General features: G+C 39.8%; 1 protein-coding gene across 1 annotated transcript; it reads left to right on the forward strand.

Annotated features, from left to right (window-relative positions):
• The first annotated feature begins 697 nt into the window (after positions 1-697).
• LOC139479335 (uncharacterized) lies at positions 698-21,280 on the forward strand. Its single transcript, XM_071262195.1, has 11 exons — positions 698-726; positions 1,013-1,078; positions 1,407-1,749; positions 3,039-3,222; positions 3,404-5,075; positions 5,525-7,494; positions 7,896-8,067; positions 8,207-8,416; positions 9,598-15,274; positions 16,251-17,213; positions 17,503-21,280. Exons 1-11 carry the CDS (start codon positions 698-700, stop codon positions 20,668-20,670), a joined length of 14,454 nt encoding a protein of 4,817 aa, XP_071118296.1. The 3' UTR covers positions 20,671-21,280.
• Positions 21,281-21,823: the final 543 nt, after the last annotated feature.

The raw sequence follows: 21,823 nt of genomic DNA on the forward strand, positions 1-21,823 counted from the left end.
TTCTCTTATTTTCCACTTTACTGGTCCTGGCTATAGAAATATGTTTGAAACTGAAACCTTAATACACGCTAGTGCCAATAACGAGAAAATATATCTCTATTTATTTCAAATATATCTGCGCTACCTTGACAACCGACGTCTTTGTTTTTTGAATTGACGATGGGGCAGTCCAGTAGTTAAAACTTTAGTTCATCACTCTGATGACCCAGGTTCGACTTCCGACATGTGTGAAGCCCATTTCTGACGTCCCACTGTTGTGGTATTGCTGGAATATTGCTAAAAGAGGCGTTAAACCACACTCACTCCAATGACCAATCAGCTTTTAGAATCTCAAAATGGACATGTGCTCATATGGGAAAGTTGTAACACGCGTTCCTTCATAACTTATCCGTAATAAAACACGGTCTGACCTATTTCGATTCGAGTTAGATGAGAAAACAGATAATGTGTTGAGCAATCAATGTAACGTACATCTATCACAGCTGAACGCGGAATGTGTACCGCTGTGGTGGTCTACTTCAAATGGACACCGAGGATTATGTATTCTTTTTATTACATTGTTAAGAAATCCTTTCTGAATTTTCTCTAGACATGTTGACAAATATTTGAACTTAATGTATACTTAATACCTACACTAAGAGACATGCAAACAGTATGACAAGGTATGCTGTCGTCCCAGGATGACTTAGTGATTACGATGTCGAACCCCTCACCTTTCAGACTTAGGTAAAGTGTACAAGTAAATATTCTTTGATCTTAACTTGTTTGCATTATCACCATCGCCTCGACAATCTCCAGACATGGCGTTACTTTTTTGTGGAGGGTCACATCAGGTATAAGTGGTAGGCAGTAAGCCGGAAGGCTTCACTAATGACCGTTGTGTTATGTATTATTGCGATCATGAGAAGAGACAAAATATGCATCGATGCAATTCTACAAGGGTGCAATTTTACGGTGTGAAAGGAACACATTATTGAGCTCCTGCCTGCCAAATACTATTGTATCATGCCAGGAGCCATGGGACGTGGGACATGGGACGGGAGACTTTAGTTCGGTACGTGGAGGCCAGTGGCCCATGGTACAATGGGCATAACAATTCTTCTTGGCACAGTGAACGGTTACGTTAGACACAAACACTGTTTTCTCCGGAGGCATTGATAATAATTTGCACCAAATGTTTATGAATCATACCATATACACTGCAAACAATGGTTTTCTTCAACATTGTCCAATTAACATATTATAATTATTGCTCGATTTACCAAACGCCTGCCATATACTTACATGCATCTTCTAGACATAAGCTGGTATCTGATTTCAATCCTGAAGACATGCAGCAACCCAACATATTTCTTCCAAGTAAACATGCTCTCTTGAGACGCTGATTTCTTTGTTTATATTTCTAGGGACACTGTTGCTCCCTTTGTGTTCTCCTCCCTGCCCTCAGTGCCAAGGGAGAGATGGGGAGACATTCTGGTGAAGGTCCAGGCTGTGAGCTCCAACAACCCATGTCTGCTGGTCAAGTCCTACAGGCTGTATTCAAATTCATCGGTTCTTGATGTCAGGAAGAAGATCCAGCAGGAATTTAACCAAGTGTTTGAAAATGGCTTCGTCTTTCTTTGCAAGAACAGAGAGATTCTCACTTCAAATGAAAAGTCTTTAAGTTTAAGTGACGTCCTTCCGAAAGCTGGACTGGGGAAACCCACAAAGAACAATTTTCAGTATCCATCTGATGTATCTTACAAAGACGTAAGTTAAGAAAATTGCAATAATAAATTTTAGGATTTAATCTACCCCTTCCATGCACTATTATTCTAGTGAAGTAGGGTATAAGTTGTGGAAATTTGCAAGTGTCCACAAAAGTCTGGAATATTATTCGAAAATATTTGGCACTATATTCAATTGCTTTACAGAATACACATGATTGTCCTTGTTAAATATCAATGGCATGCAATTGATTTTGTTTATCAGATATAATTTGGGATCCTAAATAGGAGATAAATACCATTTTCAGGTTTTCATGTGTCAGAATAATTGTTAGAAAAACAATTTTCACTCTTTCACGCACGCGCGCACACGCACACGCACACACACACACACACACACACACACACACACACACACACACACACACATACACACAGAGAGAATCACATGAATCAAAGACACTTTTTATTATAAGGTGATTTATGAGGTCATAAGGTAAAACAGTATTCAAGTATTTGTAAGTTGTTGAAATACTTGCAACTGACTTCAAAAATGGTTTTATGTTCATGATAATCCAAGAAGTGTGAACTGTTATTGAATGAAACCCTACGGGTGGGGCATTGAAGTGATCAGGACAGGTGTGACCTTAATTGCAGGTACAGATCAAGGGACTTGTCATTCGTCAGGTACTTCTGCTCCACTGTGAACTTCCCGTGTTTGTATGTCACGCTTGTAAGAGCTATATTTTCAGCTAGTAACATTCAAGCATGTGATTGAAAAGTGTTAAGGTAATTCACCAGACAGAGCATATAAATTCTTATTAAAGTAGCCAGAGGCATGGATCTTTAAACCTGTACTTCATAAAAAAAATGTACTTTCCTTTTTTTTACTGTGAGTGAAGTAATTAAACCGGGAGTGCATATAACTCTCTTGTTAATGTAGCTAGAGTCATGTTACTTGCTGTTGTAAAGCCCAAATTAATTAATATGTGATTCCTCAAAGCGGAGGGGAAGTAATTAAATCAGAAATGCATGTTACTTTCATTTGAATGTAGCTGAAGCATCGAACATTCTGTCCTTCGTTAAAATGTATTTCTCACAGCAAAGGTGCAGTCATTAAACAAAAGGTAATGCAACTTTCGTATTAATTTAACTACAGTCCGGGGACTTTTTGTTTCAAAGTTGTCCTGCATTGGACATGCGTTTTCCCTCAGCGGAGTCTGGGGTCATTAAGCGAAAGGGTTATTAACTTTCATTAACACTTTTCTAGTTTGTTGACTGTTTGTTCATATGATCAAACGTTGTACAAATGACACTCTTTTGAACTAACAGCTACCCTTTGATAAGGACGGACGGCGTTACATGGTGACATGTATAGGACTGCTGTTCCTGTTTGATGCAAGTGGAGTGAGTCACTGGAATCTTGATGCCCTCCAACAGAAGTTGGATGCACGAAGTATGTTCGGCTTCTCCTTCATACCAACAGATATCACGTCAGCTCGACCTGACAGCAATGGTAAGTTGAGAAGAAGCGCACTTAGTGTCATATGGACAATTAGAGACGACCTGGTAACAATATTCACATAATCCTCTGCTTAACACTCAAAATTGATCTCAGCTACCAAGATAGTTTCAGTTCGTCGAATGTGTTTTCAGTCTACGAATTGCAATGATGACCAAATGAAACGTTATTTCAGATTCCGTGGTCGAGGAACTGAGCCAATATGCTGCAATCGCAAAGTTGGAGGTTGAAGAAAAATCAAAGGATCATAAAACTAAAGCCGAAACAAGGCAGATTGATTATGGTATCTATAAAGAAAAGATAGAGGGTTTGCTGCAAAATAAAGGGAGAAATGTGAGGGAAGAACAGCTTAAAGATCAGCGGCTGGCTACACCTCTTCACTATGCAGCACAAGGGGGACACCTGAACATGTGCCAGTTTCTCTGCATGCGCCTGGACAAGTACAAACTGATGTTTGAGAAAGACATTAATGGTCGGACACCACTGCACTGTGCCCTCTATCAACATGGAATCAAGTCCAACAGGGAACATCTGAAAGTAGCTGCATATCTGCTGTCATTCCAACCTGACCTTGATTCCCCTGACGTGAATGGGATGAGCTGTTACTACATGATTCTAAGCCTGAAGAAGGAAGACACTGTCTACCTAATGAAGCAACTTGATCCAGATATCATTGATCAGAAACTGGTGCTCCATTTTACATGTTGTGCTCTTCAGTACAGGGCGCTCAAACATGCTCTCAGGTTCTGTAAGGTTGTGTCAAGGGTTGAACCTACATTTCTGCGACCACCTCTACATCTTGCTGCAGAATTTGGCAACCTCAAAATCATCAAGAATCTTTTAAATGGTGGTCATAGTGTTCTGGACAGAGATCCTGATGGCCATCTGCCTTTCCACTATGCTTGTCAACACAACATGTTGGAGTTTGTGAAACTTCTCATAAACAAGGACATGAATACACAGGATGTTTCTAAAGGAGTACGATTGGCTCTTAACAACAGAAACTTTGAATTAATTGGACAGATTGCAGATATGGACGTGGATATGGATCTTGATCAAGAAACATCCAAGACACTGTTGACTCAAGCACAGAAGAACCTCAAGAAATGCGGACAATCTCTCCTCAAGTGTTTCAAGACAAATCCTGAACAACTTTCTCAATTTGTTGGCCAGGCTGCCTATCTGGGTCTAACAGACTTACTTGTGTATTTGCTGAATATATGCCCTCCTGGTTCTACCGATAATATGATGAGGACACCATTGCATGATGCTGTTCAGGGCTGGAATGTTCAAGGGAGCGATGTGAAAAGGGACAAGAAAAACAAACAGTGCCTAAACGCATTTAAGAAACTTTTTAATGAGACAAAAACCTTGAATGTTGTAGACTGGAGGAATTCAACCCCCCTACACTACGCCTGTATGGAAGGCAATCTGGAATTTGTGCAGTTCATGCTTTCCCAACAGGATCTGAGTTTTGCATCAGTGAGAGATTCCATGGGTCGGACTCCTTTGTTGCTTGCTGCACATTATAAGAAAGGTAGAAAGGTCCTGGATTATATGATAAATCATCATCTGGAGCACTTGGATCCTTATGCCATGGACGCGTGTGGGAAGAACATACTGCATTATGTTGGATATATGAATTTCGGGCTGATTGATGTACTTTTGAGGAAAATGAAAAAACTTCCAAAATCATCCCCAGACCCATACAAAGCTAAGGATGGCTTTCCCTTTAGACCGCATGGCAAGGTGTCATGGGCTACATCATATGACAAGACATATTTGGAAGCAATGGACAATGGACATTGGAAATGTCGTTTTTGTGAGGCAGCATTTGCAGACAGCGGGTAAGTGTCTTTGTGATTCAGACTGATTCTGCCATGAATACTACTTAATTGTTTTCGAAAACACCTGGTAGCACCTGGCATCATCACTATTTCATAGTGATTCACAAACACATCCTTATGTTCACTGATCACTTGATCGCCGCCGCTGCCGCATGGCAGGAGAAAATACTTGCTTTTTAAATGCAAATGGTGTGGATTGGGGGTGCTACCAGATTTTCAGTTGTCAATTCATATAACATTCACAGCTATTTACGACAAATAAAATATGTTTCGGTAAATAACCTAGACTGGTTATTCTCTTGCTTTGACAAGCATTAGCATTATGTTGATGTAGTGTACATATACAGTCGGAATTGTACAATGGATTAGAATTATGGAAAGTATGTTGTCACTCCCATTATGTTATTAACATCATCTCAAAATAATTTTAAACTTTATTTTACTTCCAGAGGTCACTTCTGTGAGGTCATATTTCAAACTTTGCCTCAAAGTACTTGCCTGTCCCCACTTGAAACATTAATCATAATGAACAAACCAGATACTTTGAAGACACTGGTGACAGAAATGCCAAACCTACTGTATGGTGAAGAGGGTGTGAAGGCAAGATTCTGTGCAGTCAGGCTATGGAGACTCAGGTGTGCTGATGTTTTGATGTCTAGTATTCGAGATGAACTTCAGTATCTTGACAAGTATCTCTTGGCAGCTCTGGAAATGAAGCCCACTGAGGTGTGGCATGAGCCCAAACAGCCACGTAAACAGAAACAATGCCTTTTAACATCATTAAGGACCAAACCAGATGCTGAAGAACTAAGAAGACAGTATGCTATGGTTGACTATCTTTTGAAACTAGGAGCAAATCCAAATTATATTCCACCCCAATGTGGATATAGATTCGGATCCAAAACCAGGTTATCACCTGTAAAAAATTCAGATATCCCCTCATCTTTGAGGAGGTATTGCACTGCTCTGGAAAGAGCGATCATTATTGGTAATGGGAAAGTAGTTGATCTACTATTGAAGAGTCAACGGACAAGTACAATGGGATCCTTTGCAATCCATCTTGCTGCAAAATCTGGAAATGTTACACTGTTACAGAAACTGTTGCTGATGTACAACGAGGAACAGAAGAGGTTTGGCATTCCGGATACACAGTTGACCTTTATCAGCATGTTACCAAATGGAATCTTAGGAGCAGCTTGCGTTTCAGAAAAGCCATCCTTTGGACTGTTTAAAACCATCAACGAAACTGTACCCGGAATTTTGAAGGGAACAAAGTTAATGACGGCCAAATTATTGGGGAGTTTAAGACCCGTAATGCTTGAAATACTTCAGATTCATGATCACCTTCCTTTGGTTCTCTTCATACAGAAATGGCAGCAACATCTTAAACCTGAAGAAAAGGAAGCAATTGTTTGTTTCATCCTGCACAATGGATCATACCCTGTGGAAATGAGGGTAAAGAAGGCGTCATTTAAACATCCTGCATGTGAACTCTTCAGAGCTGCCCAAGTGAAAAGGATGTGGAACGTTATTGCAATATTACTGAAACGATCAGGATCAACACTAATGAAATGTCTGCTTGGGTTCAATGAGAACAAAATGAGATGCCGTGAGCACTTATTCAACAGATTTGGAGAAGGGTATCTCATCCTGAAGCATATTTTCGATTGCATGTCCTCAAGCCCCATACATATCTTGAGCATGCTCACCAATGCCTGTATGAAAGCTATAACATCAGCAGATCAGGATGCGAAAGAACAACTGGTTAGAAGAATGCTGTCTCCATATGTACGAGACAGTTCTGTTGGTTCATCATCCTCTGCTCCATCGCCATCCTCGTCTGATGTCAACAGTGTTACAAGTGATGATGCCAGCCCAGGTGACACAACGAAGTTGTTTCTTGAACAGTTGGCTCGCATGTTGTGGTGGCGACGAAAACCTTCAAATATGTTGCTGTTTGATCAGCGAAAACACCAAAGATTTCCATCATTTCTAAGTGATGAGAAAATGCCAGATGCTTCCGAATTCGGAACATTATCTATTGAACAGATGAGGACTGTTGGGAATAAATTAGACATGAATGCATCAGTGCTGAAAGAACTTATCCAACTGCGGACACTTGGATTGTTTCAAAAGTGGAATGCCAAAGATGCATCATTGGAAAAAAGGCTGATACGCATACACCAATGTCTTCATCGACACCATATCCATATTTCAGTTCTGCACCTGGCTGTCTGGTTTAGAGAGCATGAACTTGTAGAGCATATAGTAAAAGTAAATTGTGACACTGATTTATCTCATACAGACATGATGAAGGCTGTTGATCTTGCTGCATGGAAAGGTGACAAAAAGATGGTACATCTCCTAACTAAACATGGAGCAGTGCCAACAGGACTGACAGTTCTGTGTGCATGTCTTGGTAAGTGTAGTATATTCAAATGTTACGAGTATACTGTATTTTCCTCCCCTGTTTGTATCCCAGTTTAGAGTTTGTTTCTAACAGTCTTGTACAGAATGCCTAAAAGGACGGGTGGTCAGACTGTTTTCGATTGCCTGTCATCATACCGATAGCAAGTGACCTTACTTATGATATCCCTCCAGCCTCTATTATTCACAGGCTGCCATGATATACCTCGAGTGCCATGTAAATCAACAACAATTTTACCGTTACTTAAAAAGTATCATTGTTTTATCAGTTAACATGTGAACATTCTGTAATTCAATACTTGTTTATATTTTTCCTTTGTAATACCTTCGTAGAAAAAATTATTCCAATAGTCATCTTTGGTTAATTCCAACTTACACTTTGCATCCATTAAGGGTTAGAGAATGGCCAAGATTTACACAGGATAGACCAAGATGATTACAACCCATTGACAACCTACTTGAGGAAACAAAACCACCATCTTAGAAAACATGTGGGATACGTATCCAGAGAAGATACAGGAGAAGAAAAAACGAAGCTTGGACTTATCAAATACATTTGTGAGAGGTAAACTGACATTGGAAAATATTGTTACTTGGGAATGAAGATACTAATTGTCTCATGAACTAGTTTTCTTCATATACATGTCTTATTTCACTGGTTCTATTGTTTTGTTTATTGATGTAAATACACATATATTTTTCAGCATACGTGTGAAGGATATCCCTCCAAGATATCAAGAAGCATTACAAGTGGCAGCAATGGATCACAACTGGACACTGGTTGACTACTTCCTGGATCAGGGTACAGCTGTTTTAGAGCCGCCTGATTTTAAGGACAATGCCGACAGCTCCCTTGATGAATCTGAAGCGGACCCGTATGGTTTACGATATTCTGATGCTGTCAAAACAGCATGGTGAGAAGTCACATAAACTATATATGATCGGTTATGAAATACTGATTACTTTCCCAAATAGAGTACCACTTTATGTATCTTTCCTGGTTGTGTGAGTGACGGAGTGAGTGAGGTTTAACGCCGCTTTTAACAGTATTCCAGTTATATCGCGCTGTGTCAGCTTAATGTGGGCGGAAAGCCCGAAGTGATGCAGGTCTCAGATGTTTACCACTTCGGTGAAACCCACGAGCACGGGTATGGTGCTGACAAACCTAGAAACATAATCGGGGTGAACCGGGATTCGAACCCACAGTCATAGGTTTCTGGTGTGCTCCTGGGTATGTAGTCATCATAGATTTCAATCACTGTCACATTTGTAAATATTGCTAAAATCGAAACGTGTTGAGTGATACTACAAACGGAACGTATACCAAATATTATTATATTTTGAATGAAAATGGCTGATTTATGACTATGCATAGGTTTTATGGCTGATGTTGCGGCAATCATTTCGTATGAGTAGTAGATCACGGTGGCCTGCATTCACTGAGTAGCATATGCAATATCGTTTTTGATATTTCCATATTCATAAGAGATCTCTGTCAAACTGGTTATTCTCTGGTATTGACGTTTTATATTTACTTGAACCAGGTTAATGTCTCTGCTGGTGGATTGTAGTCCCCGAGTTTCATCACAAGCTCCGTAGCATTTATTAATTATAATATTTTGTTGAACATGGAATATGTTTCCCATGTTTCTTGTACATCGATTCCTTCAGAACAAATATACAGGAGGAATATATTTACTCTCACATGCCCCAACATGGTTTGTTACACTTAACCGCAAGTCAAAAGACGTTCTTAGTAAGCCAGGTGGAGGCATTGGAGTTACACTACATTTGGCGTGTATGTCCCCAAGTGGAAGTGATTTGACGAGGCAGCTTGAGGTATAGGATTTAAAATATAGTTTAAAATTGTAATACAAAGGCCATGTGTTTCAAAGACTAGAATTGCCATTTTTGTAGAAATGACTTTAGGTTCCTCGTTATGTTAGCTAGGGTTTTGGTACTTTAATCTGGTATGAGAATACTGACGTTAATGGTATCGAAATGGATACTGTGGTGGTGTGTAATGATTTCTGGTTTTGTACTAGCAAACACTATTGGTATATAGATATATCATAGTAATATTTATTTGTTTCAGCATTGGGCTACAGGAGATTCTCTCGTTGTGTACTGCCGACCTAGCTCTAAAGGCTCTTAAAAGCATTCATGAAGTGAAATGGGATGACTTGCCAATGAAACAGTGCATCATTTCAGCTATAAAATCAGGGAACGTTTCTGTTGTTGAACACATCGTGAAGGAAGTATTATGTAAAGTACATTCAAAACCTGGGAAAAATGACGAATTTAATGACATGTATAGAGATGTCATTCCTCATCTCTGCAAAAACAATGACATTAGTAATGTCAAGCTGATGCTACAACACTTGAAAGATGAACGTGTTGACCTCTTGGAAATCAAAAACCTTAATCAATTTGACTCAATCAGCACCCCTAATTATGCATTGAGACACAAACATTGGAAGCTTGCAGAACTGTTGCTCTTGAATGGAGCTTTTCATGGTTCGCGCGGTTGTGAACCATGGCGTGAATATCAATACTATAGGAACTGGGATGTTGACAAGGGTTCGCGCAGCAGATTTCCATATCAACCAAATGGTGCGATTTTTCCAGTTGTACCTGATCTGGATACAAAAAGGACATTTCAATTATTGCCTGAAAAGAAGTTTTTTTGTGCCCTTCAAAGTGATTCAAGAAATGTTGCTATTGCACTAGGGTCTAAAGGTACTTCATTCCCGGATTCAGAGTCACTATTAGATTTGCGGAAAACAGCATCACCATACTCTCACATTGAACCACCAAAATTGGTTGAAAAGGGGGAACCAATACAACATGCCATGCTTAAGAGAGTCAAATACCTGATAGGTTTAACATGTTTTACAACAACAAGGGGAGGAACAATCTTCCATACAGCTGTCATTGTAGGTGATATTCATTTGATGACAGATATAATAGCACAACCCATGTTTACAACTATGATGAAACAAGTTGACTGTGTATCACCAGTTGTACTGGGAATTAGTAATCAGCACATCAAGGCGGTTCAGCTTTGTTTGAAATACCCAGAACTCATATCAGATCCAGTTACAGCTGCAGAGAGAGCAAGTGAAGCAATTATTTCCTTGGTGCCAGGTATTGACACTGTCATTGCAAAACTGTGGAGAAGAAAACGGCTGGAGAAGGAGCAAGAGTTGAAGACAAGAGTATGCTCATTATATGATTCTCTGAGATCATATTACTTCAAAGGAATAGAGCTGCGACATTTTCCTTATTCATCCCAGTGTTCCCTCGAAGAGCTAGCAAACTATGTTTTAGATATTCTTTTCTTGTCTAAGGAAGAACAGATCCCAAATGTTGTCTTGACAGTATTGGCATTGCTGAGCAAACCTAGCCTATTTGAACGATTAGAGAGAAGAATGAAATCATTCCACAGGAAACCAAATCTTACATCCATGCCGATCATAGAGGGTTGGACAACTGCTGATTTGATCTGTCATCCAAATAATGACAAGGAACCACGTGATGTATATGAATGTCTGAAACATGTGTTTAGAACAGGAACATTGCAGTTTGCGGAAGATACACTGGAGTTGCCAGTGATGAATCAAATTATCACATATGCTTTACTGAATGATGTCGCCATTATCATGCCTATGATAAAGGAATTGATTGCACACACTTCTAAATCTGTAGCAAAAACAGACTCTTTTGTTGAATTGCTGAAGTTGGCAATTGAGCCGTCGAAGGACAAACACGGTGAAAGTGTTCTCCATTGCCTGGCAAAGACTGGTGACGCTGAATCAATGTACTGTATTTTGCAACATCTGAAAAAGGGAGGAATTCAGAGTCACAACATACGAGATGCATCTGGTTCCAGTCCTCTATGGTATGCATTAGCTCACAAGCATTGGAAACTTGCAGAATTGCTTCTGATGAATGGGGCTTCCCTTTCTTTGATAAAGGCATTTCCAGGTTTTGAAATAATGAAGACATGTTATGCAGCCACAGAAGAACCTTCATTGGTGACACGTCCAAAGCAGTTTCCTGGGTTATGCAACAACTCCGATAGGGTTGGATTGGCACTACAGTCCAACAGTGGGGTGTTCATGACACCTGGTTTTAAGAGACTTAAAGAAGAGGTAAGCTCACAAACAAATGATGATTCACCATCAGTGACTGTTCTAGGTGCCAAAGAGACCGTTTCCAGGATTCCGGAATTATTATGCAACAATTCTAGGAGGGTTGCATTGGCACTGCAGTCCAAAAGTGAAGTGTTTTTGAAACCTATTTTAAAGCAATTTAAAGAGGAGATGAGCTCGCAACCAAAGGAATATCCATCATCAGTGACTGTTAAAGATGCAATGTCAAAGAGAGTTCAATACCTTATGAACTTGTCACACGTTGGAAGTGAAATTAAGGGAAATATCTTCCATGCAGCAGTGATCGCTGGTGACACAGCTTTGGTGAAAGATTTGATGACACAGCCAATGTTTTCTAGCATGATGAAAACAACAAAGGGTTTACCACCATTTGCTTTAGCAGTTTCAAATCTTGACATTAAGATGGTAAAACAAATTCAAACGTCTTCAAAGCTAATTAAGGATCCAATCACAATAGTAGAGAAAGCAAGTCAAGCAATTATCTCCTTGATCCCAGGCATTGATGGTGTGATAGAAAAGCTTAGAAAATGGAAGAAGGTAGAGAAAGATGCAGATGTAAAGGAAAAGATTTCTTCACTGCACACCGATATTAAGTCACATCACCTCAAAGGAGAACAAATGAAGTTCTTGCTATCTAGAAAGCAATGTCCTCTTGAGGAAATTGTCAAAGAGGTTTTAGACATATTGCCCCTGTCTCATGATGTCAAGATCCCAGACGTCTTGCTCATAGCATTAGCTTTACTGTGCAACCCTGATATCTTTGTCCATCTAAAAGGAAGACTGAAGAACACATTTCAGAGACAATCAGATGTTTGCTCAAGGATAGTCATCCACGGTTGTACATTAACCGACTTGATCATACTTCTACAGGGCCATAAAGACCAAGTATCCAAATCTTTGACAGTGTTGGCCATGATTGGTACTCTACATGTTGATGACAACACTCTGGTATTGTCTGTGAGAATGAATCATGTTTCATTTCTGAAGATTGTTGCAGAGAGTTGCCTTAAACAGTTCCCAGAAAAGATGTTAACCAAACAATGGATTGATGTGTTTACATTTGCTGCTTCTAAAGGAAAGATTGACCTGCTTAGGATAATGTTGACAGTTTTTGAGAAGAACAGCCCAAGTAATATCAGTCAGCTGTTGAATGAGGTATTTTGTGTCACTTCATCACAAGGTCATACAAATACTTCCGAAGCTCTGCTAACATTCGCCACAAACACAGGAACATCAAATGCTATAGACATAAATGCAGCAGCTGTGAAAGCAGCCAGGAGAGGAATGACTTCTGTTTTGAAGACATTACTTGAACTGTTTCAGAGGAATCAATTGTTGAGTGATGACATGCTATCAACACTTTTAGAGCTAACAGGTTTCAGTGGATCCGTATCTGCATTCAGGATTGTCCTTGAATTTGGAGATGAGCCTTTAAGGGAGAAGACAGTAACACTAACTAAATGCGTTCCAAGGGCACTTATGAATGGCATAAAGAACGGACACGTGGAATTTTGCCTCCACATACTTGAAACATTACCTGATGTAAGTCTGACAGAAGTTGATTCTCAGGGAGCAACAATCTTGCATTATGCCTGTAAATGGGGCACAAAGAGCATCGTTACCAAGATTTTAGAAAAGAGTTCCAAGTTAGCAGAACGTGAAGATAACGAGAAGAGAACTCCAATAGACTATGCCAGAGCTATGGGCCAGGTTGCCCTTATGAAGGACCTATCTGAAACATTCAAATTGAAAACGACATTTAAATGGACCAAGGAAATCCTCCACTTTGGCTGGTTGAGATACCTTTTGACAAGACATGGCATAGAATCCCTTCCTCCCATACAGTCTACAGACATGTTATACCCAACACTATCTGTCATTAGGGAAGCATGGACAATTGAGTATGCTTTGAGGCAAAGGAATGATGAAGTTGCACTGGCAATGATCTTTGCGGCGGAAGGACATATTCTCACTGCAATGACACATTCATATGCAGAGGCACCCCTCATACATGTTGCAGCTAAATATGGCTCATCAAAGGTAATTGACACTCTGCTAACAAGAATAGAAGAGGATCAGCAGACACTGAGGACAATATTGCTGACAGAAATTCGAGGGAATATCCCATTGGCTTTAGCAGTGCAGAACAAACACAAGGACTGTGTCAGAGTATTGATAAAAAGACAAAACCCAGTGGAATGGGTGTCAAAGAGCACAAGAGAAACCCTATTTCATGTGGCTGCTTTGACAGGGGACAAAGCGGTTCTGGAAATTTTGAGAGAAAAATCTGACCCACAGACTATTCATCTCAAAAACAAATTTGGTATGGAAGCTGGTCAATATAGCATCGCCCTCGGTCATCAGCACATGACGTCACTGTTCTTTGAACAAGGTTTCCCTACCAATTCTCAACACAGCTCCCATAAGAAAACAGATTACACATGTCTCGATTGTCTCCTTGACAGATGTTTTGGCTGGTCTGAAGTATACCTCCGTCAGCAAAAGACCAGTGGTCCCGAGAGGAACATTTGGGAAAGAGGGAAAACAACTACAGGGTATGTCTCAACCCCAGACAGTGCCCAATCACATACCCTTGAAACGTTGCTACAATATGCTGGTATTTCAAAAGACGTTCGCATTGTGAAAAGTGCACTGGCATGCATGGGATATGAAGATGATGTTGATTTGGCAAGGCTATTCCTGCTGCAAAGCAAGGGGAATGATCAAATGTCAAACATATCACTTTGTTTGACAAAAGGATGGGAAAGTACAACAATTGCAATTCTTGAACACACTAAAGCGACACTTGACCTTCCATCTGTCTTGGACTCAGCAATCGTAACTCACTCTGTGGATGTTGTAAAATTCATCCTACAAAAATATCCAGAAGTTATCAACAAAGAGATCGAGGGAATTACACCAATGCAGACTGCAGTTAGTCTCCAAATGTACGACTTATATGGGGAAATAATGTCCCTGATGCAACTGACTGACACAGATCAAAGTCACTTTGCAAATCTCTCTGATATAAAAGTGTGCCTCCCAATTGTTGCGTGTTGGAAGACGGGAATATCACACCCTGGAGATGAAACATGGATTCGGTCAATGGCTGACGCAAGACTGAGCGAAGCAAACTTTCTCATGATGAAAACCAACAATCCAGAACTGAAAAAGAAGGTGGAATCAACTGCTACTGTAGATTCAATGCTCCCAGAAACGATCATTGGAAAACAATTGCAAGTCGATTTGGACAGTTTTAGAAATAACAAACCAGTTGCTGTGTCCGATTCCTGGTTGATGACTGTAATAGCTAGTTATCTTACCACACTGACATCAGTTTTAAACCAGGCACACAATCTGGAAGAGATGGACAAGATAGAAATCATCTGCCTGTCAACTGGTACTGGAACGCCCTTCAAGGAATTAGATGGCAGAACACTTAAAGATCATGTTGCACTTGACAGAACTGACCAGGCTGATGTCGGAGAGCCTATCCTTTCCATAGCCTCAAGTGAAAGAGTTCCAAATGAACTTCACAATGATGCTCATTTCAAGGTTCTAGTGGAAAAAGATATTCTTTCCGAAGCAGAAATATTGGTAAGCTGAACATTACTTTTTATCTCACCTTACGGTAAATACTAGGTTCTGGTTGGTTAAGGAGCGGACTATTATTTTCCTAGCCTGCTCATGCAGCTTGTTTATACACCCCGCTGAGAAATCCATGGGAACACACCTTAGTTAACGTGCATATCTTGCATAAGTATCGTTGCGTGAAATGAACCGATCTTTATCCAATGCACTGAATAAAGGGAAGTAACTCTTCATATGTGTCGTCTGCTAGCTCTCACAATGGCTGAATCAAAGCGTTTTACTCACTGAAACTTCAGACATCTATTCCGGGTCTGTATGAATGAATGTGGGTGAGGTAAATTCGTTGTCAACCAATCTCTCTGGGCAGATGGTGTGATGAAGCTCACACACAGGCTACATCACCCAAAATACCCCTCGAGATTGATGTCAGCATTGTAAAACAATACATTATAACTTTAAACATGAATTATGTGCTGCAGTGAATAATAGTAAACCTCCCATTTGAAAAATAGTAATTTCTGAAGCAAATCAGTATATATCATCATTATGTATCAGTTCAAAACCCTGTATAGATATTATTTGGAGTAAAACAAGCAAGAGATAACAAGTTGACATTCTTTTCTAGGATATATCTCAGGTTACAATGTTGCTGGGGTGGTCGGGTAGCCTAGTGGTTAAAGCGTTCGCTCGTCACGCCAAAGACCCGGGTTCTATTCCCGACATGAGTACAATGTGTGAAGTCCATTTCTGGTGTCCCCTGCCGTGATATTGCTGGAATATTGCTAAAAGCGCCGTAAACTCTCACTCACTCACTACAATGTTGCTCCTTTGTCCTGTTAATATGGTTCCCTTACTCTTCACTATTCCTACGCTGATTTGACAGGGTTGAGATATAAAATCATTAGATTATATTACTAACTAACTTTTTGTCAATGGTTATGATCATATGCATTCTTTAATTTGAAATGGTCACTTCTTTTAGGTGCATGAGATTGTTGGACACAGAGTGAAAATTAATGTGGACTGGGCTTCTTTTGACACGGTTGATATTGAGACAAGATCAGCTTGCTACAGTTTGCTGGCAGGGAGAGATCTCAACAGCGAGCTTGGAGGCCTTGTTGATATTCTAGGAAGATGCAAAGAACTCTATGAAGATATACTGGCTTTGCATGGAGATACTGCCGTGGCATGTATTCAAGATTTATTTACTCCATTGCAAACGATTGTTGTAACAATGTCAACTACAATGCCATTGCCAAGAAAGATCATGTTCTTTCCTTGTGAAGAGTCGATGCCTTGGGTTTTCAATTATAAGAATGATAAGTTTGAGTTTGTGGTACAGAACTTCCCAATGTACAGTCGGCTCAAGGCATATCAGACCATATGTGTACATTCAGCTGGTGGTGTTTGCAAGTTTTCACAAGATGTTGAAACTGAAGCACAGATATCCTGGGTAGATGTATCTGTTGACTGGAAGTCATTTTCATCACTTGGAGACACATCTAGCATGTCGGTGTTTGGGCGAAATGGATTAAGAATGGTGATATATCAACTGATTGTGGGATTGAAACGCTTGCTCTGGTACACAACTAAACCCAAGAAGCTAATCCTGAGAAATGCTCCAGCTGCATCGGAAGCTGCTCTCTTGATGGATGGCGAGGAGATAACACTTACTCTGTTACCATCCCAGTCGCAGTCAGGGTTGACTAGTGGGGGGATTGACATCAAGTCCCAATTGCATATAATTGAAGTGAAGCAGCTAATAGAAAAACAAATTGAGACAGGAGGTCAATTTGCAGGATTCACTGAATTAACTGGGAGAGAACTAAATTATTTTGAAATTCCATCTAGAGTTGTGGAGACCATGTTCAATTCTAGACAACCAGAGGAGATCTACTTCAAGAACATGGTTGATACTCAAATCATTGCTAAAGCTGAGAAATTGGTATGTATAAATACATTGATAATAAACTGAGCAGTTTATCAAAGGGGCCATAAAGGACACAAATATTTCCCATATACATGTACATTTATAGCGATAAGCATTGTCTTTGCCATAAAAGCAATGTACCAAAGTATTCATATGATAAGCAATGTCACAGATTATTCATACAGTAAGCAATGTCACAGAGTATTCATACAGTAAGCAATGTCAGTATAGTATAGAAGTAATGCTTCGTTTCTATTGCATAATCGTTCATATCATTTCTTCAGGATATGTATTTTTTTGGCAGATGACTGAACTGGTTGGGCATACAGTGAAGGTTAAAGTGGATTGGTCCTCCTTCAATCCCAAACATTCAGACGATGATATCACAGTCTACAATATGCTGACAGGACGAGATCCCAGCAATGAACTTGGAGGACTGCTGCATGTTATAAGAAGATGCACAGACCTTTATGATGATATCTTTGCTCTGCAGGGCCAAACCATGATGGAATCGCTCAAAGATTTATTTACACCTGTGAGGGAAATTATCATCAAGCACACTGACAATTTGTTCAGGACAAACAAAACTATGTTTTGTTTGATTGATCAGTCTATGCCATGGTATATTAATTTCAAGGATGGAGTTTTAGCATTTGTAGCAGAGAGTTTTCCTTTGTATACCATCTTGAAAGCATGTCACTCATTTTGTATCAACATGACTGGAGGTGTGGGGGAACTTGAAAGGAATGTTGTGGACACGAAACCAACGTTAGAAGTATCTGTTGACTGGAAATCATTTGGCAATGTTGGGGACACACAGTCTTTGTCGATACTTGGACGGAATGGAATACGGTTAGAGATGCTACGCCTGGCTGCAGGACTAAAACATCTTCTAAGGTACAAATTCAGGGCAAGAAAAATACTCCTGAAAAATGCCAAAGTTTCATCTGAAGTTGGCCTTAAAATTGATGGAGACGTCTTAATACTGACGGTGTATGCACAACGATCTCACACTGGTGGTTGGACCAGCACAGGTCTCGACATATACGCACAGCTGAAGGAAATGGAGGTGCAGCATGTACTGACAAGAGGAGCCGAGGAGGATCTGATACCAAAGAAGGATCTGGTACTTCTGGCTGAAAAATCAGGCTTCAGGTTTTTAATGCCTGTAGAGAAACGTAAATGGCTTGAAGAGATAGCCCAAAAAGAAAGTCGACAGTTGAGAGATCCTTTAGAGTTACTTCAACTTTATGCTGCTGAATATTATACCAGTTCACCAGTTGAAAAGATTGAAAAAGAATTGGTAGAAGGGGTAGAAGAGGCTTTGACTATGTTTCCTGGCGTCTGGCCAGTACAACCTAAAGTTAAGCCAGGAAATTTGACAGAACAACTTGAACCAGGTTTATGGTGCTGGGTCACCATGGCTGAGTTGGGCAATGGTATATCCCATGACAAATTCCTCGTCAATGTCAGAAGTGAAGGGTCATGTGAATATGATTTCAAACTGTTGCTGAAGGGTGATGCAAAATCATTACCTACAACCAAAGTCAGTGGTGTATGGTACCACCAGCCGTTTGACAAAATGAATGATATGAAAACAATTGGAAGACTTCAGTTGATCAGCTTTCTCGATGTCTTATATCACATCACAGACCCTTTTGAAGTTCTAAAGCTACTCCAGAATATACCATCAAAGATACAAAGGGGATTAACAAGATCGGAAATCCATGAGGAAGAACAAGGAACACTCTTCCTCCCTTTTGATTCATGGACTACACATTTACGTATAGGCCGTCCTCATTTTGATGTGGATTGCAACCACGGCATAGCTCTTCATCAATGCTGGAAAAGAGGCTCAGAGCTCGGCATTAATATTGTTATTGATACAGATGACCTAAGAAGATGTGGATTCAAACCTGCCTCGATAGAACGGATTGCTATGGATGTATCTACTATGCTTGAGACCTTCACTCCACCGGTTGACTTGATGACACATCAGAAAAATGATCTTCTTTCGACCCAAGGAGTATTGAGGATCGGCAGTTCAAACATGATGGATGACCATACCCCTTGGACTGCTCAAGGAATGGCACGTGATGATGAACATTTCGGTATATATCCTCTTTCAGAGAGTGATCTGTATTTGCGTTGTGACCCTGCTCTTGCAGTTTCTGAAGAAAATGTCCAAAAGAATGAGCAGGAACCATTTGCCGTCCGATTTGTATTTCCCAAACTTCTTCCTAAAAGAAAAGGCTCAACACGTAACCCAAAGAAAACATATGTGTCTCCAAGATTCTCTAACATTCTTAACGTTACCCTTGGACACATATTTGTGTCAGACAAAAGCAGAAAACTTCTAAATATGATAGATGATTTGTCTGCACGACACCCACCAGTTACTTTTTCTTTCTTGGAACCAACTCCAGATGATATCTTCCTTCCATATGCTGAGACAGTTTTTAACAACATAACCACAGCCTTCAGTTACTATGCATCAAAATCGAAAGGATTCAAACATAAGTTTCCAAAGACACTGACAGATATCCATGTTGTGGAAAGGACAAAAGATTCAGATTCCAAAATTGTCAAATTTGACAAAGATGTCTTAACCATATTTGCTGTTCACAAAGGAAGATTTACACCAATAGCAGATATGATCCGTGGTCTGGACAATACTTTCGGCAAGGGCTTACTCTCATCTGATTGTAATCTGGATGATCCTCGGCTTGCAAAGTTCACAGTTGAAGGATATAAAGAATTTAAGATGAGAGTGTCTGATTATCTGGGAGCTACTGTAACTGACTCCCTTTTAAAGAGGCTAGCAAAGAATAAATTGCTAAAACTGACTCTGTCTCATGAAGGAAAGATGGAAAAAGTTCTTATGTCATCTGAGCATGTTTCAAAAGAGTCACTGACTCTTAATTGTGACTGGACTGGATTTGAGGAGGTGAAACTTGGTTCAAATTGCATGTTATCTGTAAGTTTGAATGAAAGAGATTTGTATAGACAAGTTGGAAAAGGCTGCAAATTTAATTCCATACGAATAGAAACAGGCAAATCATCCAAACAGGTATCCCTAAATGAAAGAGAAAACCCCATATTATTGCTGTTGCCTAGACATGAGAATATCTGCTTGAGTGTAGGTTCAAATGATACAAAGTCACAAGACCAGAAACGGAAAGGGAACTGTGTAACATATATTGATATGTCCACGGTCGAATTCGAAGTCGTACACAAGGCCACCTTCAGAGTGCAGAAGGACACAGGGAAAAGTTGGCTCACAGTTGCAACATCAAATGACTCATATTTCAAAGGAGCATATTCCTTTCAAATGGCACAGCCCAAACCACACGTGTTCATTCGAGCTAGATGTAAACTGTGCAAGTCACTTCTAGAACTCCACAGCGAAACATGCACAACTACTCCTGGAGAGTACCTTCATGTTGTCCATGACCCTCATTCTACCAAGTAGACATATGTCTACCCCACATGTCATTACATGACAGCACGATTTGACTGAGATATTGCCAATGTTACGTTTTCTTTTAACTTACAAACTCACTCACGCGCTCATTATATGACAGGGGACAGTCGGCCCAGACTGGCCCAGTCGTCTGAATTCGCGGTATAGAAATGCGACCCTTCGGGCACGCCAGAACCTATGTTCGTGGGATCGATTCCCGGTTCGCTCCGAATATGTTTCCAGGTTTGTCAGCACCATACCCGTGCTCATGAGTTTCACCAAAGTGGTAAACGTCCGAGACATGCGTCACAATAGACACATTGAGCTGACACGCCCTGATATAACTTGAATACTGTTCAAAGTGGCGTTAAAAACGCACTCACTCACTCATTATATGACAAATACTCTTGCCACATTTTCATTCTTATAATTCTATGGGATTCCCTTTGGATATCATTACAGTTGGTATAATATATCTTCCAGTACTCATATATCACCACGTTACAAGGACATGACTAGAACTGGTATTTTGACTGTTTACGAATGTACATCTACAAGGATTTGTAAGAGGACGTGATCAACTACAGTCATCACCTAAACTATATATATAGATGTATAGTAATGCATAGTCCACAGGAATGCATGTATAGTTTACATTATTTAGGACATTTTAGTTAAATGTATATTATTGATATTTCAGTATTGTTTTTGTAATATGACTTTGTAACTTGTTTTACAACCAACTCAGCCCAATTGTATAAACTGTTTTCACAAATTATTTTGTTATAGTTAGTCAAATTACTTCATTTTATTGTAGATATAATGCTATTGATAATTTATTGTTATGTATGTTGGAATATTGTTACAGCAAAGAGGAATGATGCCAATAGAGTCTTTTTGCATGTTTTGTTTGTGCTGATCGACATCTGACAACCAAATGTTGCATAAAATGAGGATTTAGAAATTTTAAATTATTGATTGTATCCTGTTTTGAGCAAAACCATACACATGGTAAAACTAGCATTGTTTTTGTATATAAGTGTGTTTATGTATATATATTATATAAGCAAAATATCTCGAGACCATGCCGTTATCTGACATATGGGAGAGTTTTGTGAACACTGGTTTGAATATATATTTATTAAAAATGAACGCCGTCAAT

This window comes from Haliotis cracherodii, unplaced genomic scaffold (assembly GCF_022045235.1).
Source record: "Haliotis cracherodii isolate W230 unplaced genomic scaffold, xgHalCrac1.p SCAF_4, whole genome shotgun sequence".
Classification (NCBI taxonomy): domain Eukaryota; kingdom Metazoa; phylum Mollusca; class Gastropoda; order Lepetellida; family Haliotidae; genus Haliotis; species Haliotis cracherodii.